The following is a 26557-nucleotide window of genomic DNA, read 5'->3' as shown; positions in this document are numbered from 1 at the left end:
TGCACGAACACTGGCAGAATTATGAGCAACTGCAAGCTGCAATTAATTTGACCTTAGCTACCATGCCCACACAACCAGTGATGCTAATGCTGTGATTTTATTTCAGATCAATGTAAACAGCAACAAATCAACATTCCTGCCATTTCTCCAAAGAGGAATCAAAACTACCCAGTGCAGCTAGGGGAATTTGCAATTGAACAGATGCAAACTACTTCATAGCCCTGAGGAAAATGGAATTCATTCACCAATGTGTAGCTTGAGCTAAGCTAATCCGAGTTGCATATCCAGTTCTCGAAGAGCTTTGAGTAGCAATCAATCTTCCTTCATTCACCAAGTGATTTGTTAATCTGCAGTTTTCATAACATAATAAAGAACATATGGATTAACCAGCTATTGTTTGTAACAGCCTGATGAGCTTCTTAGAGTCTCTATGTTACTTACAGAGCATAACAGTATCCAGTGCAGTGAAACAAACTGGGCAGTATGGATTACATCATGTTCTACCATCTGGAAAGCATTACAATATAATCACTAATACTGTGAAGCCTCCTGAATCCGTTCTTCATTTATAACGCGACTGTTTGAGTTCCAGAAAGAGCATTTGAAGAGTGATTTGTAAAATATGTTACTGAAATCCTAAGTAGGATATTGTTCTTAATAAAAACCATACCTAAGTACAAACTCGATTTTCAGCTTATATCCTTAACCAATTATGTGCCAATGCATATCTCCACTGGTAAGTTTTCTTGCTAAATCCATTCTTGCAGTGGATTAGTTAGCTCAGAGAAACCATACTGGGATAGAGCTTTCCAGGGCCAGCAAGGTGATTTGAACATTCCCCAGTGCCTGCTTAGCACCCTCTATTAGGTGTACAGAGAGACTCTAAAGAGTGATGGCATTAGACAACAACCCAGAAAGCTGGGTCACAGCTCAGGGAGTGGGTGGAACAGGCTGGCAGTGTGCAGAGCCACTGCAGTCCCAGGGGCTATAGGGTATTCCTGGTCTATCCACTATCCACTACTCCTGTGCTGATGGGCAGAAAAAACTGCTCACAGTCAGCTGCTGAAGAGAAATGCTGCCCTAACAATGCACCACAGAGCAACTCACCAGTCATTGTGTTTTGTATAGTCACAGTTGCCTTTAGTGTCACCCACTTTTCCCAGGATGAATGTCCAGCATCCTAGCTTATTCCTGGCCCAGGATGCACGTGCTCACTACAAGAGAAGACAGCCCTGCTCCTTGCCAGCAAGGGACTAGCACAGCTTCTGACATGCGAAGCAAAGTCTGCACAACAGCCCTCAGATCCATTTCTGTGAAACTTGTTCCACAGCTGAAAGCCAACAGGGGTCAACAGCACGCAGCAGTTTAGTCTCACAGTGAATCCCCTTTACAAATAGCCCTGGGCTGACAAATCCCACCATGCTCCTTAAGATATTTTTTCCAGTAAGACAAAGCCAAGCCCTTAACAGGGCAACCTGCAGAGAGCTCAGTAAATGAAACCTCTGAATTGGCTTTCCCAGGCAGCCATTCCCATTTTACTTCCAAGACTTCAGTATCCCTAAGGAGATATGCAACAGAGTGATTATCCACAGCTGAAGAAAATATATCTATGTCTGTGTGTGTATGAATATATATATATGTGTGTGTGTGTTTATATATATATATATATATATATATGAACACGCACACACTCTCCCTACAAAGCCACACTGATACAACAATCTCAACTCTTCCATGATCTCCAGCTCTTCAAACAATAAGGTCAGGCTAACCCTGTCACAAATTTATTACAAATGTGGTAAAACCTACAGAAGGAGTACTTTCTAGAAGTTACTGTGAAAGTTAGGTCATGTAACACAGGTCATGCAATAATCTGAAATCCCAAATGGAGAAAAGCAAACCATTTGTTTCTAAAATTGTGCCCTAGAAATATAAAGTCAGTTTCTACCACATCAATGCTTTAACCCAGGCAGCCCCAGAAATTTGGTAAGAGACCAAGAGATCTTTTGGACAATGTAGTTTATCATATACATCCTTGTTCCAACACTGATTTTACACAATTGACTGGTGAAAGGAGCACAGGCCTTTTTAGATGACACAGCAGCTGTGTGGGAGACCAGGAGTATTTATACATTGGGAAAGGTTAGTAATATTAATAGCTAAAATTTTGCATAATCTCTAAAACAAGAGCTCCTTACAAAAATAAAACTCCATGTAAGTGCACAAACATACAAACCCTAAAAAACACACGCACACATAAAAATGTTAATGTATTACACACATCTCTATTACTAACACTGAGATAGATGTTTTGTATTTCACCTGCATGATATGCTACACAAGAAAGTCTGCTTTCATTATCAGATCACATGACAGGAATTTTACCATTATTTTTATTGATTTCAGTGAAAAGTCTCTTATGACCTGGCTCCTTAGTTTTATTACTCACTTAAACAAATACATTTCATGTGCTGTTTTTGAAATAAAAAGAAATTCTTCAAATTAAGTCTACTATTACAACAATTTAAAGCCCAAATATGAAAAAAATGTTAGAATTTTTATATCCTTTTTAAAACCAAATGTTAAGCTCAGCTAATAAATCTGCTCATCTGAACTCTGCAGCATTCAAACAAATGGATAAATGCTCAAGCTGCTAAAAAACAGATAGAGTTTCTAATTCTCCATTTATTTAACCTCATCTATTGAAAAGGACACTAGAGAATTCAAAGCGTCTGCTTTAAAATAAAATAAAGCTGGTAATATATTTTTAAGCAGGCGTAGATATAACAAAAATAGTTCTTTTTGCCACCTTGAGAAATGCACCTTTGAGATAATCTAGAAGAACAATCAGCAAATATTCTAGACTTGCATGCATAGAATTCTCCTTTCCTTTTCAGTACTCTTCAATCAATGTTGAAGGTAATTGCTGTCCTGATAGCCAGCTCATATCGAACAGATGAGCACTAGTAAATCAAAAGCTGTCCAGATCTCCTACTGTGGATCAACATATACATAATGGCTGCTTGCCCATGACTGGAAATCCTTCTGATAGCTTAACACTGTCAGGTGCTTCATTTCCAGTGGCCAAAACATAATGTAACATTCCAGAGGACAAATTTTTTAGGCTTCATTTCAAGCACAGAAGTATGTGAACACCATTAAAACCCACTGATTTTGCCAAGATGCCTTTGTCAAGCATGTGTTTCACTAATTCATTTACAAAAATCACATACAAAACTAACCAGTTTAGAAAGCTAAACAGCAGCAGAAGATGCAGACAAAGATGACAGAAGCAGAAGTTCTGCAGGTACTGGTAGTCTGGCATTTTTAACATTGGACTACAGTCTCAGTTGGAGAAAAGGCAATCTATTAATGTAGTTAGCATTATTTTTTTAAAATTGTCTAGGTGAGCATCACATCTGTGTTGAAGTCTGAAAATTAAATTTTACATTTCTCAAAGACCAAGCGGTCTGTGTATTTCTTTACAGGATGTAATATGCTCACATAAATCTTTGTGCTGACAAATTTTCAATCTGAAGTAAAAAATGGGCAGCAGTACAGGAGAGCATGAACAGAGAGACAGCAGCCAGCCAAGGCAGGAGGATTTACAGAAGAGATGGTTTGCCAAGGGTTTTCTGGAGAGGGCAGGGAGGGGGTGGAAGCTTGGAACAAATTAATGGGCAAACTTTTCCAAGCACCAAGATTGGCACAGGAAGACGTGTCCAAAAGACTGTGACTCCAGGTTTGTGTTACTTAACATCACTGTCTGGCTATCTAACTATACTGACACAAACCACTGTGAATAGCAACATGTTTCTCACCAGTGACAGAAATGCGCTGTTATCCAATACCCAAACCTATGAAATCCCCGGTATTTCTAGTAAGCAGAAGATGTGTGAAAGTCCAGAAGTCAGAACAGGCTGAATCCCAAAGTGGGATTTGCCTGGGCAGATGTAATCATACTTACTACCATGCCCATGTACCAGCCACCCTAAAGACAGTTTACAGCAGGCCATTTACTCATTTAGCTGTCAAGGGCAGGAGTGCGAACAGACTCCCATATGCATGCTGCAGGATTATGTGGATGTTGAAGGTGATGCCTTTTAAAACCAATCATCTCACCAAACTTCATCTACCTGACAGAACACAAAGGACCCCACGCAGTGGAGTGTGTTCACTGCTTAGCCAGACATAGGAAACTGCAGGGAAAACTCTTCCCAAAATCCCTGACACCACAGCTACTCCCCACTGACAAAAGCAAATGAACCAGGAAAACGCTGAGAAGGTTTTTTCCATTTTGCACTTTGGTTAGGACCAAGAGCAGTTACATGAGTACGCAAAGAAGCGCTGTATTCTCTAAGGAGTGTCCTTTCCAGTGACAGGGGTCAGTTGGGAGGTAGTCACACAGCCTGTGCTTCAAACAGCTGAAAGTCAAGGAAGTCAAGGGACAAATGCCACAGGGAACAGAGACAGCCTTTTCCTTGGTACCTCTGGATGCCACCCTGGGTTCCGAACAGCGTGTTCATGGACGGGCTGTTTTGGGCACTGAGCTGGGAGTGGAGGGTTTGCAGGAGGAAGCACACCCTCTGCAGGCTGAGACTGCCACTGGAAAACAGCAGAGCTCCAGGCAAGCAAAGGCAGCTCAGTTTGAAAGAAGTTGCACAGAATTTTTTTTCAAACTGAAATGCAATTAGAAGAATTCAGCATATCTAAATCAGCAGAAAAACGCTACAAATCTATGGTGTATAAGCAGTTCCACTGCAACTCCTGTTCTGGGATCACACCACCCTTTTCACACAAACAAAAGAAAAGACATAAAACCAAAATAAAATAGGAATAACCTTGCACAAAGCAAAAGATGTGAAGAAATGAAAGCATAAAAAGAATAAAAAGACATTCCCTTTAATATGAATACCTTTTTATGAAGTGCACTTTCTCATTATATTTTCCAGAAGAACATGTGGAGCAGATACACAAAAACCTTATCTACTTGGTAATTTTTTAACATATCAAAATAGATTTTAAACACTTACCATGAGGTTTCCATCACTGTAAATAATAACAAAACTACAAATGAAGCATAAAACTAATTAAACAAACATCAAGTAGCAAAAGTGTGTCTACAGAAAAGATTAATATAATTATAGCTCAGTAATTTGAGAAGAGAATATTTTGAATAAGTAGGTAATTAAGTTAAGAGAGGCCTAAAGAAAGATTTCACACTCACATTCATATGCTGAAGCAGTTTAAAAATAGAGAGCAAGAACTGCCTGACTTCATGTTTTAATTTTAGCTGGGTGATGAGCTGGTCCCAAAGACAGAAAGGGACAGCAGGATTTTTTCTCAGCAAAGTGCCCTTCGTATTTTTATGTGAAGGAAATGCAGTATGTTCTATTAATATCCTGTTGTGGCTGTACATAAGCCTAGGCACCCTTTCGACCAGGAAAAAGTTCTGGTTTGCTTCTTCAAATCACTTCACTTTCAAAGACAAACACAGAGGTTAGAGAACGTCCCTACTGCTCTGGCCACTTCACAGGTAGATAACATCCACACAGGAATAGACATTTTGTTTTTCCATCAGTCACCTACTGCAATGACTAAAGCTGTAGTTTTCTATCATGAGGAGGGAAAAGCAAATGATTGAGTTTGCACCTTAACTTCATTCTCATTTTAATTAAGAGTTAGGAAAAAAATGTCAACACCAACCAGAAAGGTAGGTGGGTGCAGGATGGAAGAAATGTTGTTTGACTTAATGCTGGCATAATGCCTAGGCTCTCCCAAAGAAGCTGGGGGAAGTACAGAGACTTTTCCCTCATAAAGGAAGATTCTTCCTCTGGGTATAGCTCCGTCATACATTTCACCTTCCTGCCACTTCTCTGATTAACTTAATCCAAGCAAAAGCTCCCCCTTTTGATGGAGCCCTGCCTATCCAACACTGTTTCAGGCTGGCAAGTTTTCACAGCAGGGGCAGGACTGAAATTCTTCTTGTTCAATAGTATCACATTGAAAACATTTCTGTCCTTCAGGGAATAGTAGAAATGAAGGCTAACCAGCTTGTAGATTATTTTTCTGACATACTCTTCCCAAAGTGTCAGCTATGCAAGTGAAGGTCAGATTCTCCCCCAAATCCTCAGGTGTCACAAAAGCACATTTTTACATAAGACTCATTTTCTTGATAGATGACAATGGTTAAAACTTAGGCAGGAGTCTGAATTAATCCTGCAGTGAAAACAAGCCTGCTAAAGTCTCTCATCCTCTTCACCAGTCACATTCCCTTGCTTGTATTTTAGAGCAACAATCAGAAACATCCCCTCTCTTACATCTGGCATTTATTTACAGACTCAGCTGAGGCTCCACCTGTAAAATTTCACAGGCATTAATACTGGTCATTGATTTACTCCAGCTCCTTCTGTGAACAAGCATTTGCAAACTTTATTTGCCAGGGAAGTGAAAAGCAACTCAGTTGAAATTTGCATTAACAACCTGCTGGTCAGCATTTCCTAGGTGAAGGTGCCCTGCCATTATGATCTTCAGTGCACTGCCTTAGTGAACTGTCTCCAAAAGCACTGAAGGACCACACCATCCCTTTTAATGGCCTGCTTCCCATCCATTCAGCTCTTGAGGAAATAGAGCAGAGCACAACACTTTGGCAGCTAGGAAGATGTGTAGTTTGTTTACATCCATATAACTGATACCTTTTGGTTTTAATCTTAACACTGTTTTGCATTTTTAATTACCACAATGTGTTTTTTCCCCACAATCCCACCAAACCCAAACCCAATTTATGTTAGAAGTTCCATACAGTTCTGAAAACTTTTTTCCATTATGCTGTTCAGATGAAGGTCACTGTCTTTTCTCCCAGCAGAAGCATGCTCTGCATTACATTTGTACACATGAAATGAGCTCATTTACTCTTATCACTCCTAGCATTTCTAGTTTAAGTGTCAGATACCAAAGCAGGCCCAGGCATCAAGAGCACTCTATCACCACCATTGGAAGGACCACTTCCACTTGACTTCTTGCATCAAATGGAGTTAAAGCACTTGAAATTAAAGACTGAAGAGATGACCAAGTCCTTTTGTTTTACTGCAGACCCCTCTATTTTAGAGATGCTCCCTTGCAAGAACGTTGTTGGCTGATATTTTTCCTTTCTCCTGCTTAAGTTCAACACAAAGTCTGTAGGAAGAGATCATCACTCACTGCATCACTATTTATAGTTACTTACTCTACCATTATCCTAACGAGACCTTAATCAACAAAGCTTCTGATCCTCCTAAATAAAATTGCAACATGAAGGCATTTTTGTTTGAAAGAGCATTTAATATAAATGAGATTTCTGCTTTTCTTGCTCTAAATAAAAAAAAAAAAAAATTGAAAATTCAAAGACCAATTCTTCTTCATTTCCCTTCCTAAATCATTCAGGTAATGCTTGTCCTTCACCCTCCTGTGTAAACAAATCCTTCATGGATTCTAGGTATGAGAGGCTGGTTTTCTGAGGCAGAAGACAGAGACCTTCATTTATTTTTCTATCTTCCGAAAAAGGAAATATACCCTTTGAAAGAGTTTACCATGCAGACACACCTTCCTTCTACACAGCCCTCTTCAGCAAGAGACTCCAGACTCCATCAAGGGGCAAGTACATTTTTGGTAAAGCAGTTTTGATTTCAGAAGGAAACATACAAAAATATTTATTGCTTGCTCAAACAAGCAGTCTACTCTGAATTTCCTTTGGAGCCTGCCCAGCAGGATCTAAATGCAGGGGAATGATAGGAACCTCTCTGGCTTTATTAAGCTGTCTGGCAGTACTATATAAGAAGCATTCTCCAGGACTTACTGAAGATGCAATGCAGTCCCTACAGGACTGGCTTTCCTGCATGTGAGGAGGATGTGTTCTCCAAGCCAGGCTTCCAGGAGATCCAGCAATACTCCCACCATCAACGCCCGCTGCCCCCGCCGCTGCCACCCATGCAGTTCTGTTCTTAGAGTAGTGCTGACTCCTAAAAGCTGGTCACTCTGCCAGCTTCACTACAGATAAATAAGTACAATTACCTCAGGGAACTTAAATTAAGAGCTGCCTCTCTGTCTCACACAGTTATATACAACTCTTGAAGATGCATTTTTTTCCTGCTCCCTTGATGGTTTTGTTACGTCTTAAGAACAGGGGCTGGAGGTGGAGGGCTAAAAATTATGTACTTAAGTCTCCTCGAATTACTAAAATGTCTAACCCCAGATCTGGGGTCCATTTGTCACAACTCACACTCTTGGTTAGTCTCTGTTTTGTCCACCAAGAGGCAACGAGCAAGCCCTCCTCCCACGCTGTGCTATTTGTGCAAACTGCTAGCTTGGAGAAAAAAAGTAAATACAGAGCTGGTTTACTTCTAGTGAGGTCCCCCTGGCATCCAGCTAAGAGGTGAGAAAACTAAATATAACAAACTTAAAACTACAATTATTGTAGGGGAGTTTGCCAGAGCCTCTCTGAAGCTCCTAATGGTCTGTTGGGGATTTATGGATCAGCTGTGAAAATTTACTCACAGCTAAAACTTGCCAATCAAGTCCTGGGCTTTGAACACTGCTACCAACTTCTATATAATACAGTTTGTCAAAGCAAAACTGTAGGTTTTAATGCTTCAGAGAAGGGAATGACAAAAATCTATCATACTAAGCAGACCAATAAGACAAGCATGTGGAGGCTCCCTTCTGAATGTTTGTATCTTTGTATAAAAGGGTCTTATATTTTTACAGAGCAGGAGGAGATTACAAGTGCTGCCAAAATACACAGTAAGAGACAGTATGTTGTACAGAAAAGACTGCAAACTGCTGTCTTGCAGTTTAAGAGCAGATTCCCTCCATAAATTTTGCCAGCGATCCAGAAAATAATATTATTTGCTGATATTTTATGTTCTTGCCATATGGACGGGGATATAAAATTTATAAAAGCTTCTCTGAAATTGTATCTATTTGCATGTTATTCCATTTTAAAAGGGCAGCAAAAATAACAAACAAAGAATCCTGAGAACTTACACAGAAAGCAAAGCAAATAGCCAGATTAGATGAGAGATATAAGACCGTGCCTTATTTCTCCCAAATGCTGGCACAAATGAGAAGACAGCAGTGATGGCCCCCTGCAAGGGCAGTACTGTGCAGAGGAGCTGATGGGCTCTTTGTAGGCCCCTCTCCACCTCCAACTCTGCAAATCCCTGCAGCTGGTGAGGCTTCAACACTACAGAGTACTGGTTTGAAAACATGTCAGACCTCTAATATGGTATTAAGCACCACAAAGGAGCATGGACCCCTACTTCTCCCTGCACAGATCCGTACTCTTTTAAAATGGAAGTTTAAATGCTTCAAACTTTTTGGTATTTACTTTGGCTTCTACTACAATAGGTCTCTTCTGTCAGCAATTTCCCCAAAAAACATACACTAAAGAGTCATGAAGCCTTGCAAATTTAGATGATAGGATCTGATCCTTTAAAGCCTTACACACATAAATAATCCTCATGTGTATGAATAAGGCTTTAGAAGATCATAGCACATACACTATATCCAAAGAGGAATTCAAGTCCTATTTACCGCTGACAAGCAAACTCTTGGCCACCTAAAATTATTTATGCAACTTATAACATTGTTATGCTATAAATTATGTTACATATTTATAATATAAAGACATATTGCTTTACTCTGCACAGATATACTTTAACCACCTACACAAGATGACAAAGTCACTTCTAGCCCTTGCAAATTTCAACTTAACTCCTTTTTTTATATTTGGAAGGAAATTCAATCTTTTAGTAATCTGCAATGCACAAAATCTAGGTTGAACAGTAATGATCCCAAGCCTTGTAGAAGTCTGATCTACAAAAGATGCATGACATGTGATTAATTTAAATTTCATTGTCAAATTTGGAGAATTTAATTAGCACTTTTTTATTCACCAGAGGCTGGGAAAGAGGAGGTACTTTCAAGTGCAGAAAGTGAGTTGACTTGAATTCAAGTACCACAGAACTTTGATTATTTTATTACAACACTTTACCTATGAACCTGTTTGCCTATGCCACCCACAGAGGTACCTATATAACCATCTCAGTTACTATTCTTCTGTAGTTCTTACAAACATGTCCACCTCTAGATACAACAATGACATTTTTCTGAGTGTGATGCATGGCAGAGTAACCTGAGGCAGACCTCCTGGTTCATCTGAGAGTCAACAGAAGATGCCAACAAAAGGGTCAGCCCTGTCTGCACCATGAGAAGGTGTTGCTACACAACACAACAGTGACCTTGAATGAAGCAGTAAATAAAGAAAAGAGGCCAGTGTTTGGTTGTGAGTTGGCAGGATGGTGGAATACTCTAGGTGACCTTAAAAGAATGTGCCATGAGAGGAACACAAATGGATGGTGCAGGGTACATGGATAGCAAGGGTGTGAGTGTTAAAGACGTGTTAATGGAAGACTTAGAAAGATAAGAGGAGCCTAGGGCTGAAAAAAATCTCATCCTAGTTCACTAATATTTCTCTCTGTGGTTTCAGGAGATGACAGTCATCTTTTCTCCAAATGCCATCCTTAGTCTGAATTGTGAGCACTCTCAGACAGAATTTTATGTGGAGGAGCAGAGAAAACCTCTGACAACCACCAGAATAGCATCCAAACTGCAAACCATGCAAATACGCATAGCTGTGCCCAGCTCTGCAGGGACTGGAGCAACCTTCTCTGTACCAGAAGTTAATCTGCTCTCACTCTATTCCCAAGAAGAAGAGAAAGAAGGGTGAGAAAGACATTATTAAAATATTTTCTTTAAAAATGAGGCCGAAAATAGAACAGTAAAAGTTGGTCAGTGTAAGGAACTGTATGTGTTATCAACCTAATAAAACTACTTAGTGCATTTTCCCTTAGAGGGAAAACATGTTAATCAGCAGAGACAGAAATAAGATTTGTTCCTGCAGAAACAGACAGTATTTGTTATCTCAGTAATGGCAATGCCAGCCATCAAGCCACTTGTTGAAGAGGTACTTAAAGCCTGTTTCCTAAGACAAATATTAAAATATTAGTAAAAATGCACTGCAACTCCTGTACATTTCCCCAGTGGCCCTAACTCACAGACACCATTAATTCGCGCATGTCTGCACATCCAGGAAAAAAGCAAAGCCACGACACATAAAACTGTAGCTTTTGACACTACCACATTCAAGACATTTGACATTGCTTGAATTCAAAAACTCTGCATCCTAATCTACAGAAAATCACAAGTTTCATGGCAAGTTGAGGAAAGTTAAGACTAGATAACACCAGATGCTTTTGTTATCTCAAAAGCTGGTAAGTCAGAGAAGGGACCAGGTAATCAGAAAGCTGTCAGGGAGCTTGCTCATAATCTGCCCAAAATAACATTTTCTCTGTTCACCCTGGCCAGCAGAAGATATTACTCAAGGGAACACAAGTTAAAGACTTCTTTATCCTGCCCCTGTCTTTTCTTCAGAAGAAGTAATCCAGAAGTGGAATCTCTCTCCAAGAGTGATTGTCATTAAGATTTCACATAACACAGGCTTTAGAGTTAAAATCGTACAGGAGATAGACTGCTCCTCACAACCAGCATAGCTACAGATTCCTGTCACCCCCCGAGTCAGGTAGTGCTCATGGCATCTTTGGAGAACTCTGCAGAGGCTGGTGAGACAGCTGCACATCTTTAAACAACCGAGATGGCAAAGAACAAATCTGAACTGCATCATTCATGCAACATCATTCATGCAACTCCACCCTGGTCCTCCTCATTGCCTGTTCAGCTCATCTCCCAACACAGACATGGAGAAAACTAACAACAAATGCATCCTCCTTGTAGTTCCTTAGATGCGCAAGACAATTGTACCACAAGCTGCATATTCAATATCAGCTAAACTCCCATTTCACAAGTTTGCATACACACACCCAGAAAAGCAGCTATCCTGATACAAAGTAACTGCTTGTGCACTCCTACCTACTGATCCTTTAAGAAAACAAGCCTTTGCCCCCTTCCTGCAACAGAATACCCTATGCTTTCATTCCACATTTCTCCTAAATAGGCAAGAGGCATTTGTAAAACGGGCTAGGCTTGAGCTGTCAGAACAGGACAGATATTAAACGTTTCTAAAGCCCAAAGGGAGACGTTTTCTGGTTTCCCCCTCTGTGTCAAGTGACAGCTCCACTGTGATGGGTCATTAGCGTGACAAAGGGAAAGCAGCTGGACATAGAGAGGGGCAGAGGCTAACAGAGCGATTACATCCTTAAATCAACTATAAAATGTTACAAAGGATGAAGAGGAGGAAAAAAGGGAAGAGTATATTCAGGGGAATAAAGTCAGTTTGATAAAGCGTCTAGCTGCAAATCATATGAAATGAATTCATTTAAATAAAAGAAAAAGCAAGACAACTTACTCTTCTGAGAAAGCAGATTCTAATTGAAGGAGCATTTTTAAATGACTGACATTATTATTTCATGCAAATAACCCATTTTTCCCTTCTAAATAAATTTCTACAGTCTCTTTGAAGTAAAAAAGTATCTTTGAAGATCTAGTTCCTTACATTTTGATAGCTGCCAGAAAGGATCAGAACTGGATACTGAGGTTTTTCCCATCTCCATTTTACTTTCCTCCAAATGAGATCAGGAAGATTTTAGCACCATAGCAAAAGCTCAGCAAGTCACACACAACTCTTACTGTTAGGTGCACACAGCTCTGAAAGGACAAGTGGTGAATTAAGAGGAAAACTAAAGGAACATATTTTCCAGCCTTCCCATTGATGGGAACAGTATATTAAATTTCCAGTAAAAAACAACATCCAGGCAACGGGGTTTTACTAAAGAGGACTCCGTTCTCATGTGTTGCATTCCAAAAGTCACTTAGTATATTTCTTCTTATAAATTGTGCATTGAGTTTTCGCTAAAGTTGGCATCACTGCTGTTATGTCTCTCTCCACTAAAATATGACATTTCTGGGCAACTAAAAATTGATTGATAACTGATAATAAAAGTCAGATTACTTGGAAATGTTTGCATGCAACACATTCCTTTTAAATTCTTTTGTTCTGATCCCTTTCTGCTTTTGTACCTCTGTGCTCTCTCTTCAATCTTTTTATTTTGCCTTTCCGCCAGTAAGCTGTTGGGTTTTAAATCAGAGATTAAAGAAAAAGATCAACCAAGCAGAACAAGCCCAAGTCCCAAACTCCACATTTTCAGTCATTTTTGTTTAAAACAGAGAACCTCCATATGATTAATTAATCTTAAATCTTTGGGTCACAGCTGATATAAAGGAGGGGTCATTGTTTTCCATCAAAAAAAGAAAATAAAATTTAAAAAAAAGAAATAAATAAAAATTAATTACATTACTTGAAGATAATTATAATCACTGATGCTGATTTTGGAAAACAAGTAAACTTAAAAGTGAAGCAACCTCCATTTGTCCTTGTCCCCTCCATTCGCACATGCACATTTGGCATTTTAAGTCCTGATTCTAGTATCAGGTGAGGTGTAAGAAGAATCTCAATAATTACACAGCAAGAAGCCAGACAATTCCAGAAAAACGGCATTTTCCCTTACTGCCTGTTTCATAATATACAGAGACAATAAATGGCAAACACAAGGAGGAGCTTAACAATGTGGGTTTGCTTCCCACATTCCCTGGCAAGTCCCACACCATGCTGCTTTTACAGCTCCTGTCTCTTGTTTTGGTAAAGCTGCTCAGCTAAGACAACTACAGCCCCCTCTGTTTGGTTTTCATCTCCAGTCAGGGCTGTTAGATTTGTTTCCACACAAACTCCATGAGTTTTCAGAGTCCTATCAGGTAGGGAAGAAACTGAGATTTTGGAGATGTACTTTAAAAGGCAAATAAGTATGGAAAGCCTGTATCAGTAACAGTAAGAAGAGAAACAGTAAAACCAGTGTTTCTCCTTGTTAAGTATCAGCTTAGCCTTTGCCATTTATGCCAAACTATTTGCCATGACTAATGTATATAATGGGAGTACATTTCATATTTTATCTCTCCTGAGAGACTTTGAGTTGGGGAGGGGATAAAAAAAGAGAAAGGAAATGGAAAAAGAAAATCCCACACTACACAAAACAGACACTGATGCTAATAAAAAATCCACATGGGCTAGAGTTTAAAAAAAATATAAACTGGAGGTAATTTTTCTCAATAAGTTTTCTCTTTGCTGCTATAGGGAAATAAAGGACTCAAAGCACTCAGCACCAGCCTGCTTCCTCCTCTCTGCCCCCAGAACTGGCACAAACTGATGACAACTTGGGCGCAGATGTTGGAAATTCCATCTTCCTTTCAGAGGAGCTCAAAATCTCCAGGGCACAACCCCTTAGGAAAAAAAAAATTAATTTTGCCTTTCCCCTCATTGTTTTAAGGTGCCTTTTATTCAATTTGTAAACCAAACATATATTCCTATATCAACACAGGGAGTTAAAAACTGCTCAATTTCCACTGAACAGATATGACCCATGACAAATCATTAGAAACAAAAGCATACAAAGAGTTGGATTTCAATACAATGAGGTGTCCTATAATCACAGAGTTTACTTGCGACAAATGTTTTCAGCAAGAACTCATAGAAAGCACTCTTCATGCAACATCTCTATAGTTAATCCACAGCCACCACTCACAGTCCTTTCTCTCAGTTATTTCCAGGTAGTTGCTCTGTCAGACTGCAATGAATCACACACCTGGAATTAGTAATAGGAGTCTCCACTCTCTCATCCTGCTTAGCCGCTCCAGCCAACCTAATAGCAGGTCCTAAAATTCGTCACACACTGACCTGTCATTTAAAACTCCTAATTTGCAACTGCAAATTATAAACACACCTTTCAAACCATATAAATTTTCTCATAAGAGCAGACTTACCGAGAGAGGGGGGAAAAGCCCCAAGACAACAAACAGTTCCAAACACACATTGGTCTTTGCAGAGATATCCAATACGTGTTTCACTTGCTGGCACTACAGACCGTACCCTGCATTTCCTCTCCTTCCACACAACAGCACCAGAAACCAGTTATGAACACTGGCCAACACCATTACAACGTTCTTCCTCTCAGTCTTCTGCTCTATCTCATACAGAAGGGTATGTGTTTATAAGTCATCCTCTGAAGCACGTAAATTCATGTTTCCTTTTCCCAGCAATTTCTCATTCTCAGCTCTACAGCTTGAGGGCTTTGACTGCAATAAGGCTTTTAGTTTTGGAAAATAAGAAGTATTTTCCTATCAAACATCACAACAAGCTGCATAGATAGAATGCTGTAACTCTGTAAATCTTATCATTGGACCCTTACTATCAACGCAACTGACATCGTCACTCAGGGGGAAAAAGTACAACATGTAGAGAGCATATTTCAATTTATATTTTATTGTAGTTGGATACTATCAGCAGAGAATTTCAAACTAGAGGTTCAGTAATACTTTTGTATTAAAATTACATTATAAATGTTAAAGCAGAGGGGCATTTAAAGAATACAGTACATGCTACCTGTGTTGCATGAGTTCAGCCAATGTAGCTGCTAAGACATTTCAGACCTCCAGTTTCACTAAATGTTAATTCTTGTTCAAAGCTTGGCACTCACAATGAAGTTTTATCCACTGCCCATGTAGGAAGCCATTTTTTAAAATTACATTGCTCTTCACCTAATGTCTGTAAACCTTCCTAACAAAACTACTGAAGGGGAAGAAAGAAGGAATCCAGAGACCTTTCAAAGTTCCAGTGGGATAATGAAAAATGTATATTTTATAATTAAAGACTTCAAACAGGGAGGTGTTTTGTTAAACACCACAGAATATTCTGATCTACTTGGCCCTGAATTAGCATTCTGCAACTGCACATTTGTTTACTGCAGCTCAGAAAGCAAAAATATGGCAATTGTTGAAAAAAGTCGAGAAAAACAAAATGCTCAGAAAACAAGATCAATGTTTTATTTCCTGTAATGAAACCATTACTTCATTTTGTAGAAGAATCACTGTTTTCATTCCACGGTATTTTGCCAGTCATAATACCTGTTCTAGCGTGTCAGAAATAAATTTGGAAGAGCAATTCTGGATATTCCCTAACATCTCCCTTTCAATTATTCACTGTATATTCAGTTTAGATTATGAAATACCAAGTTATTGTCATAAAAACAAAGAACAATTTGCCTGTATTTCCAATTCAGGGCATTTATTTATTGTCAGGTAAACAGGCGCACACCAAATTACGCCACACGGTTACAAAACTGTAAGATCGAGTTGCAGGACCTTAGATGGAGATGTTCGGTGTTTGCAACCCTACGTCAAATTAACATGACAAAGAACACTCAGACTCAGAACATGGCATCTCTCTCAAATCTTTCCATTAAAGGTAGGGTCAAAAGGGAAGTATTTCAAGTTTTCCTATCTCTAATCTGCTAGGAAGCATGACTCGCAAGAATGCGATGCCCTCATACGTAACACACACCACGTGAGAAATACAATTGTGAAGTATCCTCCACAGATCTACCTATCTGACTTGCAATATGCAGCCACATAGTCTTGGTAATTGTGAGAAAATGAGGGTCAACTTTAGAGACTCATTTTAGTTTAAAATTTCAGACTGATTTTGAGTAAGTGTAAATTACTCTGTGGTTACAGAATAATTCACATGTACCACAGCAACAGCCCAGTGGACTTAGGAAGAGACAAGGAGTATTTCAATTTCAGTGAAAGTCTCCAAATCTGTATTTCCAATCAGAAATAAAAATGTAGGTAATAAGAACCTTGAATGTTTTCACGATTAAGCTACAAACCATGATTTAAAAACAGACTAATAGAAAATAAAGCATCAAATTTATGGACCACATTCTGCATAAAGTTTGAAAGTCCAGTTATTTACATATTTATAAAAGCTGATGTGATTCCCAACTCAAAATAACGTTCATACGTTAAATTTGCGGTAACATCAACACACTGTACTTCAGTATTTCTGTACATGTGTGTATTTCGCAAACGTGAGAGAACTGAAAGCATTTCCTCCGTTAATTACATTGTTGGGTTTTGTTAAGAAGGTGATAATGGAGATGCCTAAGCCAGCGCCTTTGCTGAAGGAGTCGTTGCAGGAAAGCAGCTCAAGCCCAGCGTCAAGGCCGTGGCAGCTCCTCTGTGCTTTGTCATACTCGCGCTTTGCTTGAGGGCCGCACACGGGTTCAGTCCACTTGGCGGTCTGGGACATGATATCGAAAGCGGTTCTCAACCTTCACCACTGCGCAGCACCCAGTGTCCAGCTCGTCAACTCAAATCTTAAAGTAATAGCAGGCAATTCTAACAGCTCCATAGCCGGGTATTTGTTAGCAGATTAAAAGCCCTTACCTCTTCTAATACATTATGACTTGGGGAAAAATCAGATACAGTGCACTTAACCACCTTGAATCAGCACAGATCATCACCTTAGGCCTTACTCATACTTCACTTACTAGCTACAGAGCATTCGGTTTGTCTTCAAGCTTCTCATTTAGCCAGATAAGTATCACTGGCACCACTGCATCTCTGTAGCAGAAGTGCTTATTCCCCTCTTTCTGGGTGAAAAACGAACAGCAAAATACCACTCGCATCACTGCGCTCATTAATAAGACTTCCAAACCCGCACAGGTTACTTTTCCCGTGACAGTTTTGCAGAGATGCGATCGCTTCTGGCACCCCACGAGCCCCTCGCCCCAGGCCTGCCGGGGGGACGGCAGCAGCGGAACGGCGGCCGGGCAGGCGGCACACACCGCCGCGGGGCAAGCGACAGAAACTTCCCCGGCCCGGAAGACGCGGTGCCGGGGCGAACCCTCGGCAAACAGACACGGGCAGCTTTTCGGGCAGAAAACTTCTGAGGGCAGTGAGGCCACTGCCGGTTTTTAGGGGAGTCCGTGCCCCTAACAGCGGGGACGGGCCCGCCGCCACACGCAGGGAGAAGAGAGGTTCAGCCTCTCGGAGCACCGCTCGGCCACGGCCAGGGCCGGTGCCGGGCCGACCCACCGCCCGCCGGGCTGTCAGTCTGGGAAGGGGGGAGGGAAGGGGGGCACCGCCACCGGGGAGGGAGAACGACCCGCGCCTGCCCGCCCGCCCTCCCGGCGCGGCGGAACGCGGGGCGGCTCTTACTTGTGGAGAAGCTGGGGCAGGCTGGGCGGCGGCATCCCTCGGCTGGGGGCCCCGCTGCGGGCATCGCTCTCCGGCGGGTCAGCGCCGCGGGGAGCCGGGGCCTGGCTCATGGCAGCGGCGAGGACCATACGGGGCGGCCCCTGCGGCGGGAGGCGCGGGTGGCCGCGCAGCCCTCGGCCGCGGCGGCGGGAGGGAGGGTGGCAGAGAGAAGGGAGGGAGGGGGCAGAGGACCGGCCCTGGAGACAACCGCGCTCCCCCCGCGCCCCCCCGCCGGGCTGGCGACGGCGGGACAGGCAACCCCCAGCGACTGAGCCCGCCCTGCCGGAGGGCTGCGGCCACCGGCGGGGGCGGCCGGTGCTGCGCGGAGCCCCAGAGGCGCTGGCGAGGCCGGAGGGAGGGGCGGGCGGAGCCCCCGGCCCGGCCCCACCTGGGCGTCGGGCCCGTTCCCTCCCTCCTCCGCCCGCACCTGCCCGACGGGAGGGACCCGCGCCCCGCGGCAGCCCGACGGCTCTGCCCTGTGTCCTAGCCGGGGCAAGGTGGCTCGGGCGCACCTGTTGGGGGCAGGATGTCTCGGGCGCACCTGGCCCTGCCCGGGATGGTCCTGGGGGCCGCGCTTGGCAAAGGACGAGCTGTACAGCCGAGTGAGCAGCCCCAGCCCCTTCAGACTCCGGCAATAATTTACCAAAATCAGACTCCAAGGGCAAGGGGAAAAGCGTGTATACTGTTCTAATTTTTAGCTTGTAGCACCTCTGAAGAAATGTAATCAGTAATTTATCAGACATAGGCTCTGTCGGCTGATATAAAACGGGACAGGAGAGTCAATTAATAAACCTTCTCAAGTAGCAAGTAATCTCTACAGCAGACCCCCCCGTCTGGGCCAAACCATGATGGGCTTTTAATAAAGGATGTCGATCCTGGGCTCTCTGCTTCCAAACACATACCTTAGCGTGATCAAGACCTACTCGGGAAGGCTTTACCTGCTGCTGTAATAACACAGGACTAAGGAGTGGAATTGCTGCCTGATGATACAATGTGACAAAAAAAGTTTTTCCTGCTCACGTTTTGGGAGGAAATTTCAGATGACTGATGGAGCAGAAATTACCCTCTTGCACTAAACAAGTAACACTGAGAATGTTTCTTCCAGCTCTTGCTCTCTTTGTAAGGTCCTGTTTATTAGAGAGGGACAAGTCAAAGACCATTTCAGTACTTCCTCCTGCACTACCTCTGCTTGCCATACAGCCTTCCATCAGCACGCACACACGCACACACCCCAAGGAAAGCAGAAACATCCTGGCTTCTTTGAAAAATTAATCCTAATTCAGGAAGACAAATTTGGAAGGGGTCAGGTTCTCCTCCCCTGCACCTGGCACAGTCATTTACAAATATGTAGCCTTCTAAACGGGAACAAAATGCCACCTCTAGTAACTGGAAAATTTTAAGTTAGTTGCATTAATCACGTACTTTGCACTTTGCAGATGGAGAGCACCAACCAGGTGCAGGGCAGTGAAGAATTGGGCCAGATTTCAGTTGCACAGTTACTTAATGGTAATGTAACACCAAATGCACCTTCTAAAAATTAATAGCCGTCAATACTTGTTTAGACACATTGACTTACACTATATTCTGAGAAATACAAAAAATTTCCACAAGGAAAAAAAATTGCAAATTATGTGTTTTCTGGTTCACTGAGGGCCAAGAGGCGGTTGGCACTGTGTAGCTACGAGATGCCTGATCTTCCAACAAAGGAAAGGTAAGGTCTCACAGACAGGTGAGGCAAGTCATGGGAAAAAAAGCTTAGCATGTGGGACCATCTCTGCCCCAGGTTTAAAGCAAATCCAGGTGTCCACTGATCATCCACAGAAAAGTGGCTTTGTGTGAATTTCCTGAGTAGCAGTGAAAGCCCTTGAGACCAAGCAACAGCCAACTGCTGCCTGTAATTATTTGAGGAAGTGAAAGATGGTGACTCATGGCTCAGAGGGCAACAGGAGCACAGCTATGACACTAATTCACCGCCCTGGATTAGGAGGTGGATAGTCACAAGAACGTGTTACTTCGCACAGACATATTACATCACTTGTAATAATGGATCAAGTGTGTTTTACTAGGCACTACTATTTCTGCACTTTATACATCCACTGTACAACTCAGCATTCAGTCTCAGCATAGGGTCCTAAAACTCTGCAAAGATTTTCTCCATTCATTTTAACAGTTCTCATCCCTATGTCTGCTTCTCGTCAAGCTTTTTTGGTTTTGTTTTTGCTTTTTGGTTGTGTGGTTTGTTTTGGGGTTTTTTTGTTGTTTTGGTTTTGTTTTTTTTTTTTTTTGGGGGGGGTGGGGTGGGGTTTCTTTTTCTTTTTCTCTCGTATTCAAGTGTTTGGCTTGGCATGATCTGGTATGACAAAAGCACTGACCCCTCACCACCAGCTGGTCCCTACCTTACCCTAAGGCAGTAGTAAAGGCTCACTGAGGTTGTCCTACAGGGAAATAAGTGGGGGTGGGTGTGAGCAGGCACAGACTGACCGATGTTCATGGACTCTCTTATTCAAGAAATCAATATAAGCAGTTTTTTGGCCAAACCTTACAGCATTTCATAAGAGAGAAACAACAATGGCTGGTCCAAAAAACACAGTTTTACGGTCTGGGTTTGGCAGTAGAACTGAACAAGTGCTAACAGCTATACAAGTTCCTGTTCTCCTAATATGGAACATAGTTATGCACATGGAGAAATCAGAACTGTAGGATTTTTCCACTTGGCTAGAGAATATTCTGTGTTTGTGTAACTGTCAGCTAATAGAGATTTTGTTAAAAATATTGGCAAAATATTGACTTTCCTGTTGCTGACTTTGTACGTATTAAATATCTATGATTTTAGATTAAAACTGCTGATTTTTTTTTTAAGTATCTATGCCAGGGTATTAATGAGAGCTCATACAAAAAACACTCCTGGCTAATCATTTCAGCTGAGATTAATATGTTTACTGCATCTCCCAATACAATTATACAAACCCCACCTCTTACAATGCCTTTTTGGAGTTTCCAGTTGTAGCAGTCTGCATGCTAAAACTGAAATCCTGATCTAACTGCTGTTCTAACTTGCATGAGGATAAATCAGATGCAGCTCTCTGGTGTAAATGAACTCACACTGAGAATATTCCATTTTTAGGAGCAGATCAAGAAAGGCACAGGCAGAACCCAGAGAAAAAGGAAGGCATCATAAAGTAGGACAATGATGGAGCCAGGACACACAGATACTGTGTCTCCAAATAGTTCAGCATCAAACAACAAAACCAGCAATGATTTCACTGCTTTAAGAACTTGTTTAACTGTAGCGTTACACAGTAGCAAGGAAACACATCTAAGAATAAAAGATGTCAATCTGCCTATTATTCTGAGTAAGGCCTTTCATTGGTTCATGCCTAAATCTGTTATTCTGTGACCTGAAATTTAATCCTTGGAGAATTAATTGCCTTAATTTTAATCTTCTGAAAATTAATATATAATCAACTTTTTATTATTAGGGAAAAGAAGCAGTTGGAAAAAAAAGAAAGATGGAAAACCTAGATAAAGTGAGTACCTCAGGGCCAGGGCTGGCCCAGCTGTGCATGCTGTGCTCTGGTGTAAATGTCCTGCTCACTTAAGCTGCAATGAGCAGCAGCAGTTTAGGTACCACTGCGTGTCTAACGTGGTTTATTCCCGAAGTGGGTAAGGGACCAAGACTCAATGGAGGATAAACTCTGGTTTTTACTGTTACTGCTGTGCACAGGTAACAGTAAATTCATATTTATAAAGTGTGATCTAGATAGCGTTGTGACGGTTCTGCAGCAGCAATAGTCATTAAAATACAAACATGATTTCATGTGGAATGAGATGTCATCTCTGAAATAGGACTGAAGTAACATAAGTATCCAGTTGCAGGAATAAAAGACTTCATCTAGGAAGAATGGCAACATCGTACTCCTTAACAGACTGGTAGAGAGAGGTAGAAAAGCACTCTCTTACTCAACTTCCAAAACTAATGAAGGAAAATTCAGGTTAAAAAAATTAAAAACACTTCAGTCCAGTCAGTTTATGGTTATCAATGCATCAGGTTTTCCCAGGTTACCCTGAACCCTGTTTCTGGAGCTTGCTGTACATGTTTTCTTGTTCTCTCCGATCATTGTTTGGATAGAGAAGCTGAAGACTGAAGCAGAAATTTCCAGTGACTGGGTATTTGAAATTCGCCTTCCGGGTAAGTCTCTATTTACTTCTAGCAGCTTCTCCTGAAAAATATTTCAGTCAGCACCACTTTTGACTTTTTTCTTTTCAGTGATTTTCTTTTCACTGGATGTGAATGACAACAGGTGGCCACAACTGGTAGGTTCTTTTGCAGTTACTCTGGCTTTGCATTTTCCTGCACCTGTGTGGGATCTGCTGCTCATGACTGCACGTCATTGAAATGGTGGTATTCAGAAACCAGGCTACATTTATAAAAGACCAGGTAAAATTTAGCTCAAGCCTGCAGATTGCTTTATAAGCAAACAAACAAAATTTTCTTTCAAAATTTTTGAAAACAGAAAGTTTCCTAATAGTTTGAAAGGAAAATACAGGGGAGATCTAGTCCTTTAGAATTAGGTAGTAATAGAGCAGATGTTTTTGTAGGAGAACAGAATCACCTGAAGAATTTGATTAAACACATGTTAGGAGCAAAATAATCATCCCATGAGTAACCAGAAAATGAAGCTTACGAATGATTCACCAAGAGATACAGCCTGGTTCCAGACTTCTGAAAGGTGAAAAACAAAACTCAGGAGCTGGACTGACTGCTGCAGTGTGCAGATCATGTGCTTTCAAGAGTCAAGCAGATCAAGATGCTGAAGGATAACCTTTGGAGATAAGTTATCAGACACTCAATCATGGATAGCTGAGACTTTCAAATACACTGGGACAGCCAGCTAATGAAATCCAAACATTGCAGAATTTTAAGCCTGATGCAGAACTACGTGGAATAAACTAATGATGTCTTTTTGCAGGTACTGTGAGAAGCTGTGTATTCCCTCAGCACCTTGAGCCAGTGAGAATATAATCCTCAATTCACATATTATAAATTTAGAAAATACTGGAATGTGCAACTGATCATACCTAGGAGGAATACAGACTCTTTGACCCCAGAATACTGGCTTATGTCATTAATGGCTTGTATCATGCTCTTTTCTAGCTGCAGAAATTGCAAATGTTTAGCATTTTAACTATATTAGCCAACTGCCTAAAGAACAGCATAATGTAATTAAAGAAAACATAATGGCAAATGTAAAAAATGAATGTTAAACTACTCTGAGAAAAAAAAAATACTTTTAAAACAATCCTGGATGTTACTCTCATCTCTTCAGATAACTGAAATATGCATGTTAATAACCTGACTTATCTTTCCATGCCTTCACTATTACATACTTCCATTCATATCATGGTGTAACTAGTCTGCTTCCAGTCATCCTCACTTCTGGTTCTCATCCTTCATGGCCCCATAAGCACAAGAGAATTAACAATAATTGCTTATTTATTTGTTTACCCCACTCCTTTCTAATGTATGCATGGGGAGTTTTTCCTCTCATTGCCAAAGTGGTAGGTAATAACTATCACATTTTCACTATTAATAAAATACCCATAATTAATATATTTAGTACAGATTTTACTTCAGTAATTTTAATTTTAAAGTCACTATATTAGAAGTAATATCTAGACCTTAAAAAGATTAATTTGTCAAGACTTTAAATACTAACTCTTCTTTATGTGTATACAAGTTCTAAGGGTATATGCACAGCTAGAGCTAAAGTCTAAACTTAATGGTTTCTTTACCCATGGTAAACCACTGATTTTTGCATAACTGCTGAGTATCATTTGATAATGATAAATACTACTGACACACAAAGACAAACTGAGTATAAATTAGATTACAAAGTAGGGTCTTTTAATATTTTATACGAAGATAAGTGATTTCTGGAAGTATGCTTAAGTAGAACAGCACCAAGGACTGCACAATTTACGCCCCTATAAATGATGTTTGGTTATAGTGAGGATATGGCGGTCTCTTCTATGGCAAACAAATCCGTTCCTGGGACCTCTCACTTGTGAAAGATGTTCTGCAGGACTGAGTTTTTGACAGACCACATGTGCGAGCCCCGCCTGCTGGCATGAACTGCCGAGGTGCCCTGACTCTGGGAGGCTGCAGAGCTCGGCAGAGCCAAGGCCAGAGCTGCAGTGCCTCCTGACGGAGCGAGGCAGGGCTCCTTCCCCCTTGTCTGCTGACAAATTGCACAGCTGTGGTGTTACATGTCAGCACTTGCAGTGCGGATCTCCGGAGACAAACCAGGAATGTTCTGCATGCCAGACAGTGGCGCTGAGCCATTACATTTAGACAACCTTCTTGAGGGAACCGTGGGCCCTGAGTGAACAAGAGTGTGGAATCCACTGACATTCTGACCTGCAGCCATGTAACCACAGGCAGTCTAGTGCAGCGAGGCCAGCTCTACAGTTGAAAGAAAAGAAGTCCTGCAAAAGTGTGCCAAATCCATGTAGCATTTGCTGCGTAGATACTACAGTGATCTCAAACAACTCTCATGGCATTTAGATAAGGTAGGTGAGACTATGTGTCCCTGAAGTCTGAGATATGCTTTCATCAACATTCATGGTGAGCCCGAAGTTATTTGATGATGTTTATCATCATCTGGAATTCTTCCAGTGGAAAACATGATCTTGCTGATCTGGAATCTAACTCAGCTCCTGCAATCTATATATTCAGGGAAAGAGTCAACAGAGAAATGCACATTGACATTTAATGCAGAGAAGCAAAGGACTCTGAAGTTACCTGAAATGATCTGCTCACCTGTTGAGATCATCTTCTAAAATTAGCCTTTCAACTTTAGAACCTACAGTTCTGTTTTGTTTCACTGAACTACCACAGCTGCTAACCTTTCACATGCTCCTTCCCCTTAGAAAATCTACGAGGACTTCTAAAGTAATTTCCCTATTAGGAAGCTGAAGAATATGCAATATATAGGATTGTAAAATAAATTTTGCAAATAATTTTCATAGGGACTGAAAAATGAAACAGCGGTATTGAAAGAAAATTATGGAGGAATAAAACCCCAAAATGTTCTTGTAACCATGGAGGAAAACACATAACTGTTATTACTGTGATGTCAAATTAGTTTATTGAAATATGCCATCTAGGATAGGGAAATACTAAGAATAAAAAAAACATTTTAACTTGAGCTCTGGAGGGCTTCTCCTTTGTTACTTCCCACTTTAGTAGTGAGTTTACCTCTTTCTTTATCAGCAACTTGTGAGGAAGGGCATAGAAAACAAACAGCAAAGATAAATATTGGGGTAAAAAACCCCATGAATTAAAGAGCAATAACTCATGCTCACAAATAACGCAGCAAAAGCTCCACCATCACAGAAAATAATCTTAAAAGAGAACTAGTAGCATACTGTAGATGAGGCTACAAGAAGATGAATGCATAACTTCCTGGAAACCTTCACTCACAGCTGGTATGAGTAGTCTGCTGTCAAACTAGAAAGGCGTATAATTTGGAAATCTGGAAGGGTTAATTCCTTTTCCTATATTGTTATTTAATGGTCTGGGTAACGGAACAGATCACACGTCTGAAATGTGCATGTGGGGTAAAGTGCTATAGGCAAATAGGAGCACAGAAAGAGTCTTCAGAACAATTTGGAGAGATCAGAGAAACTGTGAAAAACACAGGATTCAGCTGACGAAGGACCGGTGTTAAGTCCTGTACTTAGGAAAGGAAAATATTGTCTGGGAAAGTACAGGATGAGGAATGACTAGACAGAAAACAGTTGTTCTGAACAAGACTTGGGGGTATTACAGAGGATCACAGCTGAACATGAGTCGACAATATCATGCAAGGAAGGCATCCATCAACCTAAGCTATATAAATAGGAGTTTTGTCTGATGTAATTCCCTTATTTTTCTTGGATGTGATAAGGCCTCAGTAAGAACACTACATCCACTCCGGCAGGGGTACTTTCACTAGGAAATGGATTGAAAAATTCAGAAGAAAGAATAGGACTAACCAAAAGCCTACAAAAGAAGAGTCACAAAAAAAAAGGATGATGGAAAAGGCATTGCTCAGTCTAGAAATGAAAAGACTGAAAGCAGAAAATAACATTTAAAGAGAATGGAATAAATTGGTTTTGATCCCCAGGGTGAAGAAGATAGAGGAAAGTGGATTTTAATCACAGAGAGGTTCAGATTAAATCTGCTAATTGCAAATAAGAGAATATGTCAAATTTTGAAACACCTCACGTAGCTGCTTTAAAATAGGTTGCACAAACCATCTGTCAGGAATTAGTTAAACATGATCCAACTTTGGGGCAAGAGGAAGGATTAGGTACACCTATGTGTCCCATTATCCATGATTATTGAAGCAAGCAAACTCTGGAATGGCAATGA

General features: G+C 41.0%; 1 protein-coding gene across 1 annotated transcript in view; it reads right to left on the bottom strand.

Annotated features, from left to right (window-relative positions):
• The window catches only part of RBM20 (RNA binding motif protein 20), a 99601-nt gene extending 81371 nt beyond the window's left edge, over positions 1-18230 (bottom strand). Inside the window, exon 1 of the mRNA XM_030241471.2 lies at positions 18103-18230. Coding sequence (XP_030097331.2) covers positions 18103-18230 — 128 coding nt within the window. The remainder of the gene's footprint in view (positions 1-18102) is intronic.
• Positions 18231-26557: the final 8327 nt, after the last annotated feature.

Source organism: Serinus canaria, chromosome 6, assembly GCF_022539315.1.
Source record: "Serinus canaria isolate serCan28SL12 chromosome 6, serCan2020, whole genome shotgun sequence".
NCBI lineage: Eukaryota > Metazoa > Chordata > Aves > Passeriformes > Fringillidae > Serinus > Serinus canaria.
The sequence above is the reverse complement of the archived record's forward strand: the minus strand, read 5'-3'. Positions and strand labels throughout refer to the sequence as shown.